Source organism: Anolis carolinensis, chromosome 2 (genome assembly GCF_035594765.1).
Source record: "Anolis carolinensis isolate JA03-04 chromosome 2, rAnoCar3.1.pri, whole genome shotgun sequence".
Lineage (NCBI taxonomy): Eukaryota > Metazoa > Chordata > Lepidosauria > Squamata > Dactyloidae > Anolis > Anolis carolinensis.
The window spans coordinates 296,288,435-296,307,420 of record NC_085842.1 but is presented as its reverse complement, the minus strand read 5'-3'; the positions used below and the strand labels follow the sequence as shown (position 1 = coordinate 296,307,420).

The 18,986-nt window shown below is 41.7% G+C and overlaps 1 protein-coding gene across 3 annotated transcripts in view; it reads left to right on the top strand.

Annotated features, from left to right (window-relative positions):
- The first annotated feature begins 853 nt into the window (after positions 1-853).
- The window catches only part of map3k1 (mitogen-activated protein kinase kinase kinase 1), a 75,132-nt gene continuing 56,999 nt past the window's right edge, over positions 854-18,986 (top strand). Inside the window, exon 1 of one of the 3 annotated variants that reach the window (XM_062972398.1) lies at positions 854-1,328. In XM_062972398.1, the coding sequence (XP_062828468.1) occupies positions 946-1,328 (383 nt within the window). In that variant the 5' untranslated portion in view covers positions 854-945. Of the gene's footprint in view, positions 1,329-3,518; positions 3,578-3,710; positions 4,107-18,986 lie in introns of those variants that run through there. The other 2 variants (XM_062972399.1, XM_062972400.1) reach the window with 2 other exon arrangements.

Genomic DNA, 18,986 nt, shown 5'->3' with positions numbered 1-18,986 from the left:
GTCCCTCAGAGTGTTGGGGGGCAAAAAAACAAACAAACAAATTCCTACGCACACTGCACATCTTATTTGTAATGCAAAAAAAAAAAAAAGATGAATGAACAATACAATATTCAAAAATAAGAACAACTTTAACCAACATAAACCTACCAGGATGTCAATGGGAAGTGTGGGCCTGCTTCTTGCTGATGAGATAGTCAAGTTAATTAGTATTGTTGTTATGTTTGTGTGCCTTCCATCTCAGACTTAGTCTAAAACTGAGGGCAGGGGCCAGATAAATGACCTTGGAGGGCTGCATCCGGCCCCCGGGCCTTATTTTGGGGACCCCTGATCCAGACGCTTGGATAGGCGAGGCTTGGATAAGTGAGACTCTACTGTATTTGCGAATTAAGCACCAAAATATCACGATGTATTGAAAACATTGACTACAAAAATGTGTTGGATAATCCAGAACGTTGGATAAATGAGACTCTACTGTATATCAATTCTTCTGGAACATGACCATACTGTCTGGGAAAACTCACAACAACCCAGTGTTAGGAATTGTGGGAGTTGGGAATCCAAAACATCTGGAGGGCCGAAATTTGCCCATGCCTGTGATAGAGGGAGCTCATCTGCTCTCTCTCCGGGTTGGATTCGAATTGGCAACCTTCAGCTCAGCAAGCCAACCTTCAAGTCTTTAGTGCTGCCTTAACCCACTGCGCTAAAGCCGCCCTTGCCCCGCCTCCCCGCTTCTCTTTCCTGCTGGGCCCCTCAGGTGACCTCTAGCCCCGCCCCCCAAACCTGGGCCCGCCCCTTCGCTACGCCATGAGCGCAGCCCACGCTCTTTCCGCTTTGGGGAATCCTCCTCCTCCTCCTCCTTCCTGAGTCTGAGGCGAGTGACTGCCTGCCTTGACTGAGGGACGGACGGAGCGCGAGCGTGGGATGTGATGTGACCCGCCAGAGAAAATGGCGGCAGCAGCAGCAGCAGGAGGAGGAGGAGGAGGACCAGGGCAAGGGGTGGCGGGGATGGCTTCGAACCGCCTCTCCGCCTCTTTGGTGGGGAACGAAGCCCTCGCTGCTGCCGCTGCCGCCGCTCGGAGCCCGAAGCTGCCGAGGAGCGGAGTCGGAAGCGGCGGAGTCGTGCTGGCGAGGGAGCCGCGCGCCTCAGACTGGAGGCGGAAGCAGCTGCGCAAAGTGCGGAGCGTGGAGCTGGACGGGCTGCCCGAGCCGCCCTGCGAGGGCCCCGCCGAGATGGACGCGGCCTCCTCCTCCTCCGGCTGCCTCCTCCTCCTCCCCGGGCCCGCCGCCCACGACCCTCCGCCGGCGCCGGAACCCGGGACAGAGAGCGGGTGAGCAAGGCGAAGGGGGCTGCTTTCGTTTGAGGCCCAGTTGGCGAGCCCGCCGGGAGGTTTCCCCTCAGTGCTGAGGGGAACAGCACAACACAGCCCTGCTTCCCACACTGAGGTTCAAGAGGCTCCTGTGTGTGTGTATGTGTGTGCATGGATCTATCTGCCTTAGGCATGGGCAAGCTTGGGCCCTCCAGGTGTTTTGGACTCCAACTCCCACAATTCCTAACAGCCGGCAGGCTGTTAGGAATTGTGGGAGTTGGAGTCCAAAACACCTGGAGGGCCCAAGCATGCCCACGCCTGGAGATAAATAAATACATATTTCCGGTAATGAGGACTGGAGATGCTGTGCGTGTTTACTTGAGGGACAGTTTTGCTGCATTGTCTGGGCCCCCGTCCACACAGGCTGAATAAAATCCCACATTATCTGCTTGGACCTGGAAAATATGGCAGTGTGGACTCAGATAACCCAGTTCAAAGCAGATATTGTGGGATTTTCTGCCTGTGTGGAAGGGCCTGAAGATGCCAGTTTGATTCCAGAACTGCTTTTGGTTGTTGCTGTTTCCGTAGAAATCTACTTTACCACAACTGGATTTTTTCGTGCCAGTAAAGTTAAAAGAAAACTTTGGTCTTCCAGGTGTTAGAGGCCCCTTCCACACAGTTGAATAAAATCCCACATTATCTGCTTTGAACTGGAATATGTGGCAGTGTGGACTCAGGGCCCTTCCACACAGCCATATAAACCCAGAATATCAAGGCAGAAAATCCCACAATACTGTATCTGCTTTGTACTGGGTTATCTGGGTCCACTCTGCCATATATTCCAGTTCGAAGCAGATAATGTGGGATTTTATTCAGCTGTATGGAAGGGAAGGGGGCTCTGAACCCAGTTCAAAGCAGATATTGTGGGATTTTCTGCCTCGATATTCTGAGTTCTGTGTAGAAGAGCCCAGAGATATAGCCCTTCTTTCCACATTGAATGTGTGTCTGCATCTCTCAATACATATGTTTGTCTCAAAAGTATTGAGATAAGTTTCCAGTGTGTGTCTTTGTATGTACAGATGCAGACATGTGTATATATATTTCTATTGCAGGCATGGGCAAACTTAGGGGTGTTAGGACTTTAACTCCTGGAGTCCAAAACACCTGGAGGACCGAAATTTGTCCATGCCTGCTCTATAGAAACACATACAAGGTGTTTCAAAAATATTGCGCTAAACCTCAGTATCGTGTGTAGCTATTTACTTGAGTGAAAGCTATTTACATGCCTTCTTGTGTGTCTGTTATATATATATACATATATACACACACACATACAAAACATGTATATATATTTATATATACACACACAGAGTGTCTCAAAACAGCCATAGGCTGTTAGGAATTGTGAGAGTTGAAATCCCAAACACCTGAAGGGCCCAAGTTTGTTCCATCTAGATACATATATGTCTCAGGTAATGAGGACTGGAGACTGTTTATTAGTATGGAGAGGAAAGGTTTGTCTTTGTGATAATCAAAATACAGACATACCCCTTCTTTGTGTGTCTGCGTCTCATATGTGTGTCTCCAAAATATTGAGAGAAGTCTCCAGTGTGTGTCTTTGTATATGCAGATGCATGCATGCGGGTGTGTATATATCTCTTTCTATAGCAGGCATGGGCAAACCTGGGCCCTCCAGGTATTTTGAACTCCAGGAATTGAAGTCCAAAACACCTGGAAAGCCCAAGTTTGCCTATGCCTGCTCTGTGGAAACACACACATAAGGTGTTTCAAAAACACTGAGATAAGCCTCAGTATTGTATGTAGTATGCATTTATCTTATCTACTTGCCTTCCTGTGTGTGGGTATACATGTATATATGCAAAATATGTATGTGTGTGCATGCGTATATGTATATATAATCTCCACCCACCCACCTACACACATACACAGGGTATCTCAAAACTGTACACCTTTTACAAGTTATAATTCTGGAAAACAGTTCTCACAGCCTCCCCTAAATGCACACACCCCTGAACCGGATTTTAGATTCCAGTACTAGAGAAGCGAAGCGAAATGACAAAAGAAACTTTCCAGTGAGATTTGCCACTCTGCCAAGGAGCGCATTCAAAAGGGAGGACCCTTTGAACACCTGGCTTTCGGTTGTAATTTCAGATAGAATGTGTGACTGATAATAATCATTACTGTAACATTTATTCTTCAAGATGGATGTATTTACTTAGCCTTCCAATGGTTACTGTCGCTGTTGAAGGGTGTGTAATTTTTGAAGGGGGGGGGGGGGGGAGAGCACGAAATCCTAATATGTGTTTTGCAAATGCAGTCTTTTGACTCAGTTGGAAGGCGTGTTGTGGGGGAAACTTGCCAGGGGTGCCGATGGGTCTTTCCCAGCGATGCATTGTTTTGGGTCCCAAATCGCTGCCGCCTTCTTCCTCCTTTGCTTCCCCCCCTTCCTCTGGTTTCTCCAGACCCTTCCCACCCTCTTGATTTATTTATGGGGTTTCGTTTCCCCCTTCTCTCTCTCGAGCCCTGGGAGAGTCGCAGTGCTGCAAATGTAGGAGGAATTGCGCGCGCGTGCGTGTGTGTGCTTAATGGACGCTCGGGGGCTTGGAGGCTGCTTGAGATCTGCCCGGAGACTGCAAAGGAGCTTTTGAAGTTTGAATTTGTCGTGCTGGTGGTGGTGGTGGTGGTGGAGGAGGAGGAGGACGACCCACGACCGAATGTATCAGCCATTCAATTGTGCTGCTGTTAGACCTACTAATTCTCCAGGCAGGGCTTTTCGCGGTAGGTATAGATATTTATAGAATCCGGACTGAGTTTTGAGAGTGGAGGCTTGAGAAATGGTCATGGGTGAGACTTGCTTATGTGTGTTTGTGTGTGCAAACAATACTTTCGCGTCTATCAAATGCGCGTGTTTTAACTATCTATTTGGGTTGTCGAAGGCTTTCATGGCCGGAATCACTGGGTTGCTGTGAATTTTCCAAATTGTATGGCCATGTTCCAGAAGTATTCCCTCCTGACGTTTCACCCATATCTATGACATGCATCCTCAGAGGTTGTGAGGTCTGTTGGAAACCAGGCAAGTGGGGTTTGTATATCTGGAATTTTCAGGGTGGGAGAAAGAACTCATGTTTGTTGGAGGCAAGTGTGAATGTTGTAGTTAATCACCTTGATTAGCATTGAAAAGCCGTGTAGATTCAAGGTCTGGCTGATTCCTGCCTGGGGAATCCTTTGTGTGTGTGTGTGGGGGGGGGGGTGTTAGCTGGCCCTGATTGTTTCATGTCTGTTTTCAGAGTGTTGTTTTTTATTTACTGTCCTGATTTTAGAGTTTTTTAAAATAATGATAGCCACATTTTGTTCTTTTCATGGTTTCCTTCTTTCAGTTGAAATTGTCCACATGTTTGTGGATTTCAGTGGCTTCTCTGTGTAGTTTTATATGGTGGTTATTAGAGTGGTCCAGCATTTCTGTGTTCTCAAATAACACGTTATGTGCAGGTTGGTTCATCAAGTGCTCTGCTATGGCTGACTTCTCTGGTTGAGTGAGTCTGCAGTGCCTTTCATATTCCTTGATTCGTGTTTAGGCAATGCTGCATTTGGTGGTCCCTATGTAGACTTGTCCACAGATGCATGGTATATGGTAGATTCCTGTAGAAGTCTTGTCTTGTCCAACAGATAGTTTTTTCTCCCACCCTTGACCTTCCACAGATATATAAATCTCTTTTGCTTAGTTTCCAGCAGACCTCTCAACCTCTAAGGATGGCTGCCAAAGATGTAGGCAAAACTTCAGGAGATAATGTTCCTGGAACATGGCCATGCAGCCCAGAAAACTCACAGCAACCCAGTCCATTTGGGATTTAGATGTCTATTGAATTGGTGTTGGTGTTCTTAATTGTTAAGACAAAGACAATTGACTGCGTTTTCATTGCCCCCCCCCCCCTTCTTCTGGTTCTTGTCCTGCCTCATTATGGGCTTGGAAATGCCAAACTTTCAAAACAAGACAGAAAGAATCTATCAATGCACGTGTCTCTTAAAGGTGGATCTGCACCTTTAGAATGATTGTAGCTTGTAAAACTATGCCTGTTTTAGTTTTACAAGGTCTTTAGCTTTCTCTGCCAAAGGTTGCTGGTTTCTCAAACTACAACTCCCACAATAGTCATGGCAGCTGAAGTGCTGTCAAACTGCATTAAATCTATAGTGCAGGTGTCCTCTGTTTTTATTTTTAAAACAGACCCTGGCAATATCATTCTAGAGGGCTCATCTTGTTGAAGATAAGTGTGGTGTATACTTGAACCTGCTGTCAGTTGTCCCTGTTCTTACTGTTTAAACAAGGCACATTGATATGAGCTTGGAGTGTAAAAACAAAAGAAACAAGTTTAATGTGTTGTCGAAGGCTTTCATGGCCAGAATCACTGGGTTGCTGTGAGTTTTCCAGGCTGTATGGCCATGTTCCAGAAGTATTCTCTCCTGACGTTTCACCTACATCTATGGCAGACGTCCTCAGATGTTGTGAGGACTGTTGAAAACTAGGCAAGAGGGGCTTATATACCTGTGGAAAGTCCAGGGTTGGAGAAAGAACTCTTGCCTGTTTGAGGCAAGTGTAAATGTTGCAATTGGCCACCTTGATTAGCATTTAATGGTCTTGCAGCTTCAAGAACTGGCTACTTACTACCTGTGGGAATTCGTTGTTAGGAGGTGTTAGCTGGCCCTGATCATTTTCTGTCTGGAATTCTCCTGTTTTCTGAGTGTTGTTCTTTATATGCTGTCCTGATTTTAGAGTTTTTTAAATACTGGTAGCCAGATTTTGTTCATTTTCATGGTTCATGAAACAAGTTTAACTGTCAGTTGGTTAAAATGTAGAGCAATACATAGCTAAAAGCATCTGGAGTTCCTGTTTCCATTTTCTAGTAGCTTTGCTGTTTTTGGATTTGTGCATTTCCTCTCTGTAAGTTTCTGCTATGTTTGGGTGGTGCTCATCTTGCAGTCATTCCACACTGAAGCAGAGCACCACGCCAGATTGCAGTGCTTCAACAACAAGAAACTTGGATCTGAGTCCTAAACTCACTTCCTCAGAAGTACACTGCTGTTGATATTAATGACGATGCTATTTTTGAAAGATCAGCATTTTAATAAACACCAGTTCTAGTGACAGTGCACTGAGTATTTAATGGTGGCAATACCATCTGTGTTGCTGTTGTGTACTTTGTTAGATGTAAGAGGTGCATCCTCATACGTTATCAATGAGCTTTGATTGAAATACTTTCATTGTAGAAATGGGCTCATTGGAGAGAATTATTGCTGAAATAAATGAAAAAGTATTTTACAGAACATATATGTAATTTATTGTACAACATTGTGCATAATATGACTGTTAGCTGTCTTATTAGTATATCTGCAATAGAGGAATATCAGTAGGATTAGGCATTGCCAGAAACATGTCTTTCAAATGGGACTTGCAGATTTTTTTAGTGGTGTGTTCTGTGAGCTCAAGAAGGTCAACAATTGCACCTGGCAGTGCTACCATTGTTCATTCATCAGAAGACTTTATTGGAATCTCTTTTGTTACCTTTTTAGCAGAAATATATGAATTTTACTTATGTTTTCTAGTTAGTGCAAGTTTGTGTGCATTAGCTAAATTTCAAGAGTGTTGTATGATTTTTCAAAGGATTGTTGAGATCCTTTATATAGCTAAAGTATGTGTAGAACTATAATGTTAAATGGCAGGTATAATGCAGGGTGTTTCAAAAAGATGGACCCAATTTGAAGTCTCTATATCTCTGCCAGCACCAACCACCCTTTAATAAAGCTTTTACTGCTTGAAAGGATGGGGGATAGTGTTTCAAATGATTACCACTAGATGATTCTCCCAGTGCACAATTAGCCCCTAGCTTCAGTCATTTGCAAGCTGGTGACGTCGCAACAGAAGGCTTAATGGGAATTATATTTTAGATTTGTTTCTGATTCAAAATAGATAGTAAAACTTGATAACTCATTAAACCATTTGTAACTTTTTGTGTAATTGTAACATGTTGCCATCATGAAATATACTTCTTTGAAAGTGATTCTTCATTTTGAAACACCCTTACTTTTGCCAGGAAGACACCTAGTGGGTTATACCACAATTATTATTTTTTAAATCTTGAGTTAATTTTAAAACAGCTTGATTACTATATATATCAATGCATATTTCCTTTGTGTGAAAGAGCAGGCAATATCATTTGTCCCAGTGGGCTGGTAACTTGAAATTAACTGCCACGAAATTGTTGAAGAAATACAATAGGTCAAACATTTTGGCTCTACAAATGTATTAGTAATTGTGCTTTATTTTGCTCAGAAGAACAACTCTGTCATGTCTATAGCTTACCACAGTTTTACTGGAATAAGTTTAACTTTACAATAAGTTGTACTTAAAGAGGCAGTGTCATGCAATTTCAATATAGAATTATTGACATTTTTAATGTAGTAATGGTCCACTCTGAGAGAAAGGTGGCAGATAAATTAATTAAACAAAAAAAATGTTATTAGGGTAAAACTGGTTGTGCAGTGGGTCAGATTTATTTATCTCAGCCTCTTTAAAATAAACCAGCAGTTTATCAATTTCAAAAAGGCCAGGGTGGAGTAGTGGTTTGTGTGTTGAACTACGACTTGACTCAGGAGGCCAGGGTTTGAATTCAGACCATGGAAACCCACTGGGTAACTTTGAGTAAGTCACATTCCTAGCCTCAGGGGAAGGCAAAGGCAAAACTGCCTCTAAACATATCTTGCCAAGAAAACCGTGTGATTGAGATACTTTCAGGCCATAAGTCATAAAATGACTTGAAAGCACACAATAGCAACAACAACATAGAAGTTTCAAAGTCCCTAAGTATTTGATGTTTGTGTGATGAATTTCCACCATTTCATTTGACTTAAATAGTAAGAATTTACCATAACCACCTTGAAATGTGAATATAGATTGAATATACCCTATCTGAAGTGCTTGGAACTGGAAGTGTTCTGTATAGCACATTTTCTTTTGGATTTTGGAATACAGTACCTTTTTGGAGTAGCCTCATATGTTGTTGGTTTACTATTTGCGTTGTTCAGGGCAAGCAAGTCTGGAGGGAGATTGAGGATCTGTGAAATGGTGAGAAAATGAAACTTTTTGTTGTTAGCTGGAAGTGGTTGCTTATGCCTTCCAGGCAGTGATTATGGTGCTTGCAATACAACATCTAAGTGGGTGGCAGGCAGCTAGGCCTCAGGTGTGTAGTGGACCACTTCCAGTTCATCCCTGAGCTCATTTAGTGCCACAGTGTCTACTCAGTTCCTCCTGCAGCATGCAGCAGATCTGAATGTACTCCAGTGTTTTGAAGGTTCTGAATAAGGGAGTTCTGGATATGGGAGAGGCTCAAGGTATATCGCTAACTCCTTTATGGACCATGAATGAGAGAAAACAGGTTTGCTACCCTTCATAATGTTACAGTTTGAATATTGTTAATATTCCAAGCACAAATACTCATGATTCTATGATTCTATATGTAGGATAATTCTTTGTAAAATCCATTGCTCTGAGTTATGATTGATCATGCACAAAATAAAGTTTATTTCAAAAAGATGGCCACAATTTGAAATTGTTATAGTTCTGCAACCACTAACTATCCATTAATGAAACCCTTACCACTTTAAAGGGGGAGACATGGAGTTTCAAATAATTATTGCTAGATGTCTCTCCCAATGCACAAAGAGCCCCTAGTTCCAGTTATTCACAATGTGGTGACCCTGTAACATACAGCCTAGTAAAATATTTTCCATTTGTGGAGTTATTTTTTAGCTTTGTTTCTGACTCAAAATGGTCAGTAAAACATGATAACTCATCAAACTGTAACTTTTTGTGTAATTGTAACATGTTGCCAATGTGAAATACATGGCTTTGATGTTGGGCCCATCATTTTGAAACACCATAATTTCTGCCATTCAGATTCGAATTGCCTTCTTGTGTCTTGCAATGTTAGCTATGTATGCATGTTTAGGTTTTCTAATTTTTGCTTTGGTTGCATAGTATCAGATGATCTGTTCATTTGAAGTAGCAATAGCCTAGTCCTTTGCCTTGTAAATCTTTGTGCCTATTTCAAGTAGTCTAACTCAAATCAGATCCTGGGTCTCTTTAAAGCAGAAGAGAAAAGGCCATGAGGTGTAGGCTGCAGTTCTAGACACATGTGAGAGTAACGTCCAGTAAACAGATTAAGACTGTTAATATAGGATCATAGTGTTTATAATTAATTATACAAAATACACCTAGTTTAGCTCAACCGTTGACTTTTCAACCAGTGAATCCAAGCCCACATGCTCTCCAATATTTGTACAGCTTTCACAGATTATAACTTGATGGAGTTACATTAGGAGTGTTCCTGCAAAACTATCATGCAGCTTGACTTCCAGTAATAGTGCTACATTATAACATATATTTTAAGAGTTGAAATGATACAAAAATTAACCTGTCTTTGAAGAAAATGGGAATAGTACATAGCAAACATTGGCCTGTGTTTATAAACCTAACATCATTATCTGCCAGATGGATTTAATTGGTTCATATACGGTATAATGCCAGACCAAAGTTTAAATCCTGGCCCTCATGTGCTCTGTTTTAATGCTGCCTGGATGGAAAACCATGGTTATCTCTTGCATCTTTTTTTTTTTTTCGTGTCAGGAGCAACCTGAGTTGCTTCTGGTGTGAGAGAATTGGCCATCTGCAAGGACGTTGCCCAGGGGACGCCCAGATGTTTTGATGTTTTTACCATCCTTGTGGGAGGCTTCTCTCATGTCCCCGTATGGAGCTGGAGCTGATAGAGGGAGTTCATCCGTGCTCTGGGATGGGATTCGAACCTGGCAGCCTTCAGGTCAGCAACCCAACCTTCAAGTCACAAGACTTGTGTGTGACCCCCTGTAAATCAGAATCATACTGTGGTTACAATACTGCTTTGTAGAGATTATATACTCTGCAATTTTCTGCTTTAGCTGTAAGGACTAGTTTCCGTGAAAGCAGAATAACATATGCCTGAGCGTGAGTAGGGGAACAGCACAGTTGAATATGGGGCTCATTTAATATAACACCAAATCACATGTGAAGTGGCACTTTGAGTTGCAGGTTGTTTTTCCAGGCTTGTGAGAGAATCATGGAGGAGGCATTACTTCAACATAAGGTTTATAAAGGAGTAGCATCTCATGTTATTATGGGCTTTATTACTGAAGCCAGTATCAAGCCTAGCCTGAGAGATATATCCAGGAAACAAATACAGAAACAGCAGGATAATTTATTGAACCTATATGGATTATCTTGTACAATTTTATGTCCATCAGATACCTGGATTCTGACATATTCTTCTTAAATTACCATTAAACATTGAGGACATTTATCTGATGAAGAGCATTATTTTACCTAGTGGTGTCCATTTCTATATTGAAGGCCGCCATGGACACTTTTAGCGGCCTGATATTTTACAGGTTTAGTTGGAGGTGTATCCCCATTTGTTCAATGTAGCCTATTTTTGAGAAGCATGAGCTGGGTATGTTTAGCCTGCAGAAAATAAGGTTTGGAGGATACATGATAGCCATGTATAAATATGTGAAAGGATGTCATAAGGAAGAAGGGAGCAGGCTTGTTTTCTACTGCCCTGGAGACTTGGCCTGTGAGCAATGGGTTCAAATTGCAGGACAGGAAATTCCACCTGAATATTAGGAAGAACTTCCTGACTGTAAGAGCTGTTCAGCAGTTGAATTATCTGTCTCGGAGTGTGATGGCATGGTGGCAGCTCCTTCCTTGGATGCTTTTAAACAGAGGCTGGATGGTTATCTGTTGGGGGTGCATAGCAGCAGTTTGGACTAGATGGCCCATGTGGTCTCTTCCAGCACTATGATTCTGTGAGCAATACCCATACTTTATCTTTCTGATGAACAATCTTACTTAAAATCTTGATGCTCATTGTTGGACTCAAGTTGTGGGAAACCATAATTGAAGTCCCTATTTAGTTACAGAAACTACAGATTGCCTTGAGCAAATTACATGTTCCAAGCCTTAGAGCAGAGTTTCTCAAACTGTGCTCCTCCAGATGTTTTGGACTTCAGCTTCCACAATTCCTAACAGCTGGTAAACTAGCTGGGATTTCTGGGAGCAGAAGTCCAAAACACCTGGAGGAGCATAGTTTGAGAAACACTTCTGGAGGAAGGCAGCGACAAACCTCCTTTCAAGTAACTAGCCATTGATAGGGTATCCTTAGCATTACTTAAGTCAAAGTTGTTTTGAAATACATAACATAATTTTATACTTAAACGAGTTTAGGTGCTATGAACAAAAGTTTCTGACTTTGCTTCCAGGTGGTATACCCTGTTTTTTGCAGAACAGTTTGGTGTAGTTATACCAACCATTTAGTAGCCACGTGTCTTCAGGAATGAGACCTTGGTGGTAGGTCCATGCTTTAAATACAGATCTTATATGGCACTAGCTGTGCCCGGCCACGCGTTGCTGTGGCGAAGTCTGGTGGTATGGGAAATAAAGTATTGAGGAATTGGTGGTAGTTAAGGTAAAGAGTAAACGTTTTCCCCTGACATTAAGTCCAGTCGTGTCCGACTTTGGGGGTTAGTGGTTATCTCTATTTGTAAGCTTGAAGAGCTGACGTTGTCCGTAGACTCCTCCAAGGTCATGTGGTATGACTGCATGGAGTACCGTAACCTTTCCGCTGGAGTGGTACCTATTCATCTACTCTCATTTGAATGTTTTTGAACTTTAGGGTTGGGAGAAGTTGGGGCTAACAGTGGGGGCTCTGTCTGTTCCTCGAATTCAAACCTGCAACCTTTCGGTCCAGAAGTTTAGCAGCTCAGCGCTTTAACACGCTGCACCATCAGGGGTATTATTTTCGTAAGGTTGTGAATATACAATATTTTTGATTGTTTTTGTCTGTTGGAGGGAAGTATGAATGCTGCAATTAGGAAAAATGATTAGCATGTAATGACCTTGTAGCTTTAAAGCCTGGCTGTTTCCTCCCTGAGTGAATTTTTTGTTGGGAGGTGTTAGCTGGCTGTGATTGTTTCCTCTCTGGAATTTCCTTGTTTTCAGAGTGGTGTTGTGTGTGATATTTTATGTGCTTCTACTGTCTGTGACCCTCAGAAAACAGAGGATTTGCCAGACTTTGGCGATGGGAATACTTTGTTGGGAGGTGTTAGCTGGCCCTGATTGTTTCCTGTCTGGAATTCCCGTTTTCAGAGTGGTGTTGTTTATTTAGTGTTGTGATTGTAGAGATTATATTGTTGTGTATTACTGCACCACAGTAATTATTTCATCTTACAGTAGAATCTGTTATCCAACATTTGGTAATGCAATGTTCTGGATTATCCAATGTAGTCTGCGTTTTAGTAGTCAATTTTTGTGTATTCAGTGTTTTAAATTGTGATACTTTTTCTGTCAAATTTGTTGTGTAACATGATGTTTTGGTGGTTAATTTGTATAATGATTCCCTAATTTGATGTTTAATTGGGATTTCCTGAATCCGTTCTTATTATCCAACATATTGAGTTATGCAATGTTGTGCTGGGATGTTTATGTTGGATAAGTGAGATTCTACTGTATATTTATAATTTTGCAAGGAAGGCGTTTGCGCCATCCCCCGGGCCCTGGAAAAGGGTAAATAAGAGAAGAGGAGAAGGCGCTCTGTACGTGCTCAGGGGCCAGGTGCGAGGCGTGGCGGGGTGAGGTCTGCCCTTCCCCTTTGCCCCTCAATCCCGGCCCTTCCCCTCCTACCGGAGGTGGCGCCGGTGTGGTGGTGGGTTGTAGGCCAGGCAAGAGCGGGCTCCAGTGGAGGCGCAGGCCTGGGGCGTCGCGGCTTCCTCCCCGCCTCCGCGCTTCCCGATGCCGGCCTCCATGTTCTTCCCGCGGAGGACAGGAGGAGGCCTGAGCAGCGGCGAGGAGGAGGGGAACCGGGCCAGGAAGGCGGGCAACGTGGTGCTCGTCCGCCGCTGCAGGCCCGAGAGGAAGAGAAAGGGGTGGGAAAGGCTTCCCCTCCACACAGAGGGAGAGAGGCAGGACTCGCTTTCCCAGAAGTGCCTGGCGCGGCAATGACAGTGTTGGCGCCAAAAACCAGGAAGGTCCCGAGGGAGGGACCTTTTTGTTTTCCAGGCGAGAGGTGAGGGCAGGGAAGGGTCGGCTTAGGCCCTCCGGGTGTTTTGGAGTAGAACTCCCGATTCGAGGATGGGGAGCTCAGCCTCGTGAGGCGGAGATGTGCCTTCTCCTGCAGAGTCCCTGGCTTCGGCGGTGGAGGAGGTGCAAGAGAGGGAGGGAGGGGAACGGTTCTGTGTGTGTGCGCGCGCGCGGAAAGAGTTGGGAGGACTGTGTTTCTGCGCATGCGCAGATTGCCTGTTGTGTTTTTTTGGTGTTGTGATTGTGTTTTTTGTTTGATTATGTTGTATCTTACTGGAGGCGGGGATGATGGATTGCGTTGCCAATTTTAGAGTTTGGGGGAGCTGTAGATTTGTTGTTTTGTCCATCGCCGTGATGCCATCACTCTTTTATATATATAGATTGCTCCAAACATATGTTGAATTAGAAGGATCAGGGAATCTGCCGTTCATCTTCCGGTCCCAATTCAAGGTGCAGACCATCATTTATAAAGCCCTAAACGGTTTGGGACCCGCCTACCTTCGTGACCGTATCTCCTATCATAAACCTGCCCGACCTCTCCGATCATCGGGGGAGGCCCTCCTGTCGCCACTACCTATATCTCAGGCTCGCCTTGTAGGAACAAGGGAGAGGGCCTTCTCTGCGGTGGCCCCTCGCTTGTGGAACTCGCTGCCCATTGAAATCAGGCAAGCCCCCACCCTTTTAGCCTTCAGGAAAGATTTAAAAACATGGCTCTTCCGGTGTGCTTTCGGAGAGTAAATGTTCTATGCTACTCCCCCCCGATATTTATCCTCTAGACTGGTTCACTATCTGATGTCCCGTCCCTCGAGGTTTTATTCTGATCCCTTTCTCACCCAGAGTTTTAATTTTTAATCTAGTTTTTAAATGTAGTATTCATGCGGCCCGCTCGTGTTATATTGCTGTTTTGATCTTATGTTGTACTGTTTTATTTTATGTAATGTATTATTTAATTGTATTATGTTATGGTTTATTGTATTGTCTTGGGCATGGCCCCATGTAAGCCGCCCCGAGTCCCCGTTGGGGAGATGGTGGCGGGGTATAAATAAAGTTTTATTATTATTATTATTATCTGAAAGACCTTTATCTCTGAATATATCTGGAAATCCACTGATATTAAATTATCCTGGGTTATGGATGTCATGTCATTTGATACAAGCTTTCTGAGTTTTAGGATCAGGTAGGAAACTTCAGTCTCACATTTTTATGACCCTTCAAGGGTCTCCTCCCCATCTTTGTTGTTTTAGCAGCAAAATATGATTTTTTTCTCCGTGGAAACAAGACACGTAGGTTGTACTTGACATTTTGTCAGGTTTGAGTTTGCAAGTCCTTATCCATTTAGTTGAGGTTTACAAACAACGTCATATGCTCAAGTTCTGTTTTTGTTCATTTGAAATGTTAAAAAGTGAATTTCTCCATATATATCTGAAGACAAAAGTTCATTTTATGTTCAGCTCTGAAGAAACAATGCATCTAGTGTTTTATGACTTTTACAACAGTTATAGGTCTCTCTAAGATACTCTTACGAGAAAAGGGAAAAAAATAAGTTGGGTACTGATTTAAGCCTGAAACTAATACTGAAAACATGAAAATAATCACCAGTAAATATTAATTGGAGAAGATAGGATTGGGGGAAGCTATTGATTTTAAACACTGATTTTGAGATTGATTGAAACCTTTTCATGCCTGCTGTTGGAAACAGGATGCCAGACTTTATTTACACCTATTCTGATCTCATAGGGCTACATTTAAGGCTTGTGCTGCTTTGGTGAAAGTCTTTTTGAGATATATCTTACATCTGTCATTCATTGTGATATGGCAGGAAGGAAGAACATGTGTTCTTCTCTGTGTTACTGAACTACATCTTGTGTGATCTTATATCTGTGTTGCAATACAACATAGTCTGAAGAACTACACATTCACCATTCTTCCACTCCCAATTCTGTGGAATCATTTGAAACTGGGGACTGATAACAGGGATAGAGCACACATGGATCAAATTCTGGTGTACCATCTTGTTTTAACACAACAGAGTGAGAATGGTCTGTGTGTATTCTTGGCCATTCCCCCCCCCCCCCTCATTGAATTTGCCATGGTGGTGTCAAAAGTAACTTAGAAAGTAGAAAATAAAGTCCTCTAGTCGTTTTCCCTTTTAGTAGAGTCTAGGCTCATGAGGCATGCATATCCTTTTTTAAGGAAAGTAGTGCTTCCAAAAGTGCAGTTATCCTTCAGAATAAGCTGTACTCATCTTTCTCCTCCAAATAACGAATCGTTGTTTTGCTGCCCACATTATATCAAATTGTGATCCCCACTAGTTTCTGGTCTATTGCTGCAGTAGCATATTGTTTGGAATATACATATTAAGCTTTATCTCTTTTACCCTGTGAGACAACTTGTTTACATTAATGAGTACACTAATACAAGCATGGCAGATTAACACTTTACAACTTACTAACTCTCCCTTGCACCTATTTACTGACTATTTTCGCCCTCTTCTCCTTTAGCTAACTTAGATACTAAAGGTAAGTAGAATGGGGCAGTCAGCAAATGGAGAGAGTAGTATTACCCTTCTCATCTGCTTATTATTAATTGCAAATACTTCTTCTCCACCTTTTTCATTTCTTTACTTTGGCAGACATTGATCTAATATGTATTTGCTTAAACCTAAGCTTTAGTATAGTGTGCAGTTTCCTTTGGGAAAGATTGACAGAACTGTTGATACACCCTTAATATTTTGGCTGCCTTTGTGGTGTTTGCCCATGTAAGGCCTCACCTTCATTTCTAGCTCTGTGCATCTCTGAAAAGCCAGACATTCTTTGAAAGAAGCTCTCATTTGTAGGTATTGAGGCACCTTGCATAATGCTCTAAATCTCTGGCTTTTGGAGTTTGTCTTCTGGAAGGCATTTGCTATTTATGGGATCTTTTCAGTGTGTATAAGTTTTAAATAAAACCTCATGCCCTTTGATTGGAACTGATGTAAAAGATATATACTTCAAATTCAAGAAGCCTGGAATGTAAAATAATGTAATTTTGAGTATGTGAACTAAAGTTAGCTCATAGTTCCTCCCAGCCCATTTGTCATTTCATTGAAAGAATCCCCACCTAATAATTGTGTTGTGTTGTTGAAGGCTTTCATGGCCGGAATCACAGGGTGGGAGATCACCCTGTACATTCCACATATTTATAAACCCCACTTGCCTAGTTTCCAACAGACCTCACAACCTCTGAGGATGCCTGTCATAGATGTGGGTGAAATGTCAGGAGAGAATGCTTCAGGAACATGGCCATACAGCCCAGAAAACTCACAGCCACCCTACTGTATTGTTATTGATTGTTAAATAATTGAAAGTTGATATTTGCTGATTGTTCCAAATCATCAAGAGATCAAGCAGTAGATCCTCATCTCCCTTTTGCCCCCAATGCCATAGGCCATTTGATGACTTACATTTCTGGAATTGTTATGCTGATGAACAGCGGGAGTCTGTTGCCAAGTGGTCTTGTAGACTGCTCTGTGTCTCCTTTTTGTGTTGTGTAGGCATACATACCAAGGATATATCCCCATAGCAAACCTCCCTTCCTTCTTGTGGAGTCTTTCACTACCCCTTCCTTACCAAGTTTTGCTTCAAAGGAGTATCTGCCAAGGTCTTCATGCAACTGGGACAATTTTCTCTTGGAAAAATCCTGCTATTACAATCTTTTATGTAGGATTGAATTTGTAGTTAAGCTAATAGAAGTAAAGCTGGGAATCACTATGTTCTTGGGAAAATGTGCTGCAGGGGCACAAAAAAACAGTTCCATAAATGGATGGTGCTGTGTAAATTAGTAACAACTAATGTGAAATAATTAAGCCACATACTGAATAAGAGAATGTAGTAATTAAGAAATGAGGGAATTATTTGTAGAGACCAGAGAACAGAAATTAGGATGAAAAGTAAGGCAACATGCTTTAAAGCAATTTATGTCTTTAGCCAATGGATGAGTAGATGTATTGGAATGCATATTGTATTCCTTTTACATAGGATGAAAAGGATAGTTTTCCATGCATATGCTGAGACATGTTGTTGGGTGTGTTTATTTAAATCACAGATATGTCTTACTTTTGAAAAGGTCATCTGAGTAAATTCTTCCACTGTAGCTGTTCATTCACCCATATTATGGAGGACTATATGGAATGATCCCAATCTTACAAGCAGTTAGGTAAAAAGTTAAGTTTCCTATAAATATATGCAATATTTTTGGTTTATTGGGGATTCTAGATAAGTTTACAAATGCATTGTGCGATGTTGAGCTATACTGGCTTGAGTAAAATCCTGTATGTGCAAATTTTTTATATGCCCTGCTCTAGGTCATAATATATCTGAAGGGTTGTGAATGCTTTTGTTGCTAGGATATCATCCTATCAATGGCAGTTTTCTTTCATAACCAAAGGGAATTTGAAATATTTTACTATACTTAGAGTATAAATGGTGGGAAAGCTGAATTTTCCTATTTCTGGATCTTTCTTTTCATACTCACTCCCCTTCAATATTACCTGATTATAGAACCATATGCTCCATTATACATTGAGAGTTGATAATTAGTTTGGCATTATCTGTAATAGTAAAAAATGACAAATGGAACTGAGAATCTTCAAAGATAAACTTTGAAGGATTAAAATCTTGTTCAAGAATTTACATTTGTTCAAGGATTTAAGTTTAAAATTTTATTACCCCCCCCCCTCCAAATTTCATTTGTAACCAAGACCCTTTTTGTAGAGCAGTTATTTATTGTGCCAGGCAGACTACTTAGAATAAAATATCTGCCACTCGGAAAAATAGTTGAGCAAGTTTTTGTCTATTTGTGAATTGTCTCATGCATTGCTTTTATGAAAATAGTTAAATTGGTGTTCAAAACAGCTCTTATCTGAAAAGCAACACAAATTAATGGAGGTATTCAGCTCCATATTCAAAACACTTCATATTTTTTGTCTTCTCAGTTTGTACTCCCATTGTACATATGGCAAAATACTGACTGATTAATATATGGAAATTAATCCTCATGGTTTGGCCTATATATTTAGAAACCATTGAGTTTATAGTGTTTATTTGAGCACAGAATAAATCATGGTTTGTATGTTTTTCCTTGATATATCAAAACTATTCTGTGAATATAATATCTTTTTTTGGACTAGATTTTGTATCCATAGCTTTTTCTGTCTGGTAGAGAAAAATCTACTCCCCTTTTTTGTCAAGTAGTGGTGATGGATTCAGCTCTGTATGAAATGTAATATTCAATTGCTCTGTTTTGACCTCTTCTACATTTTCTTCAGTGTATTGCTATTTTTATCTTTACTGTCGTTTGTTGAAACAAACCTTTTAAAATAAACTTTGATTTGAATTTGACTTACTCCCATAAATTGTTGTTACAATTAACTGCAGTTTGTATGTGTCCATAGCAATCCTAATTAAACCTAAATGGAAATGAAAGCTTTTCCTCCATAGTGATGCTGGAGAGGAAGGAAGTGT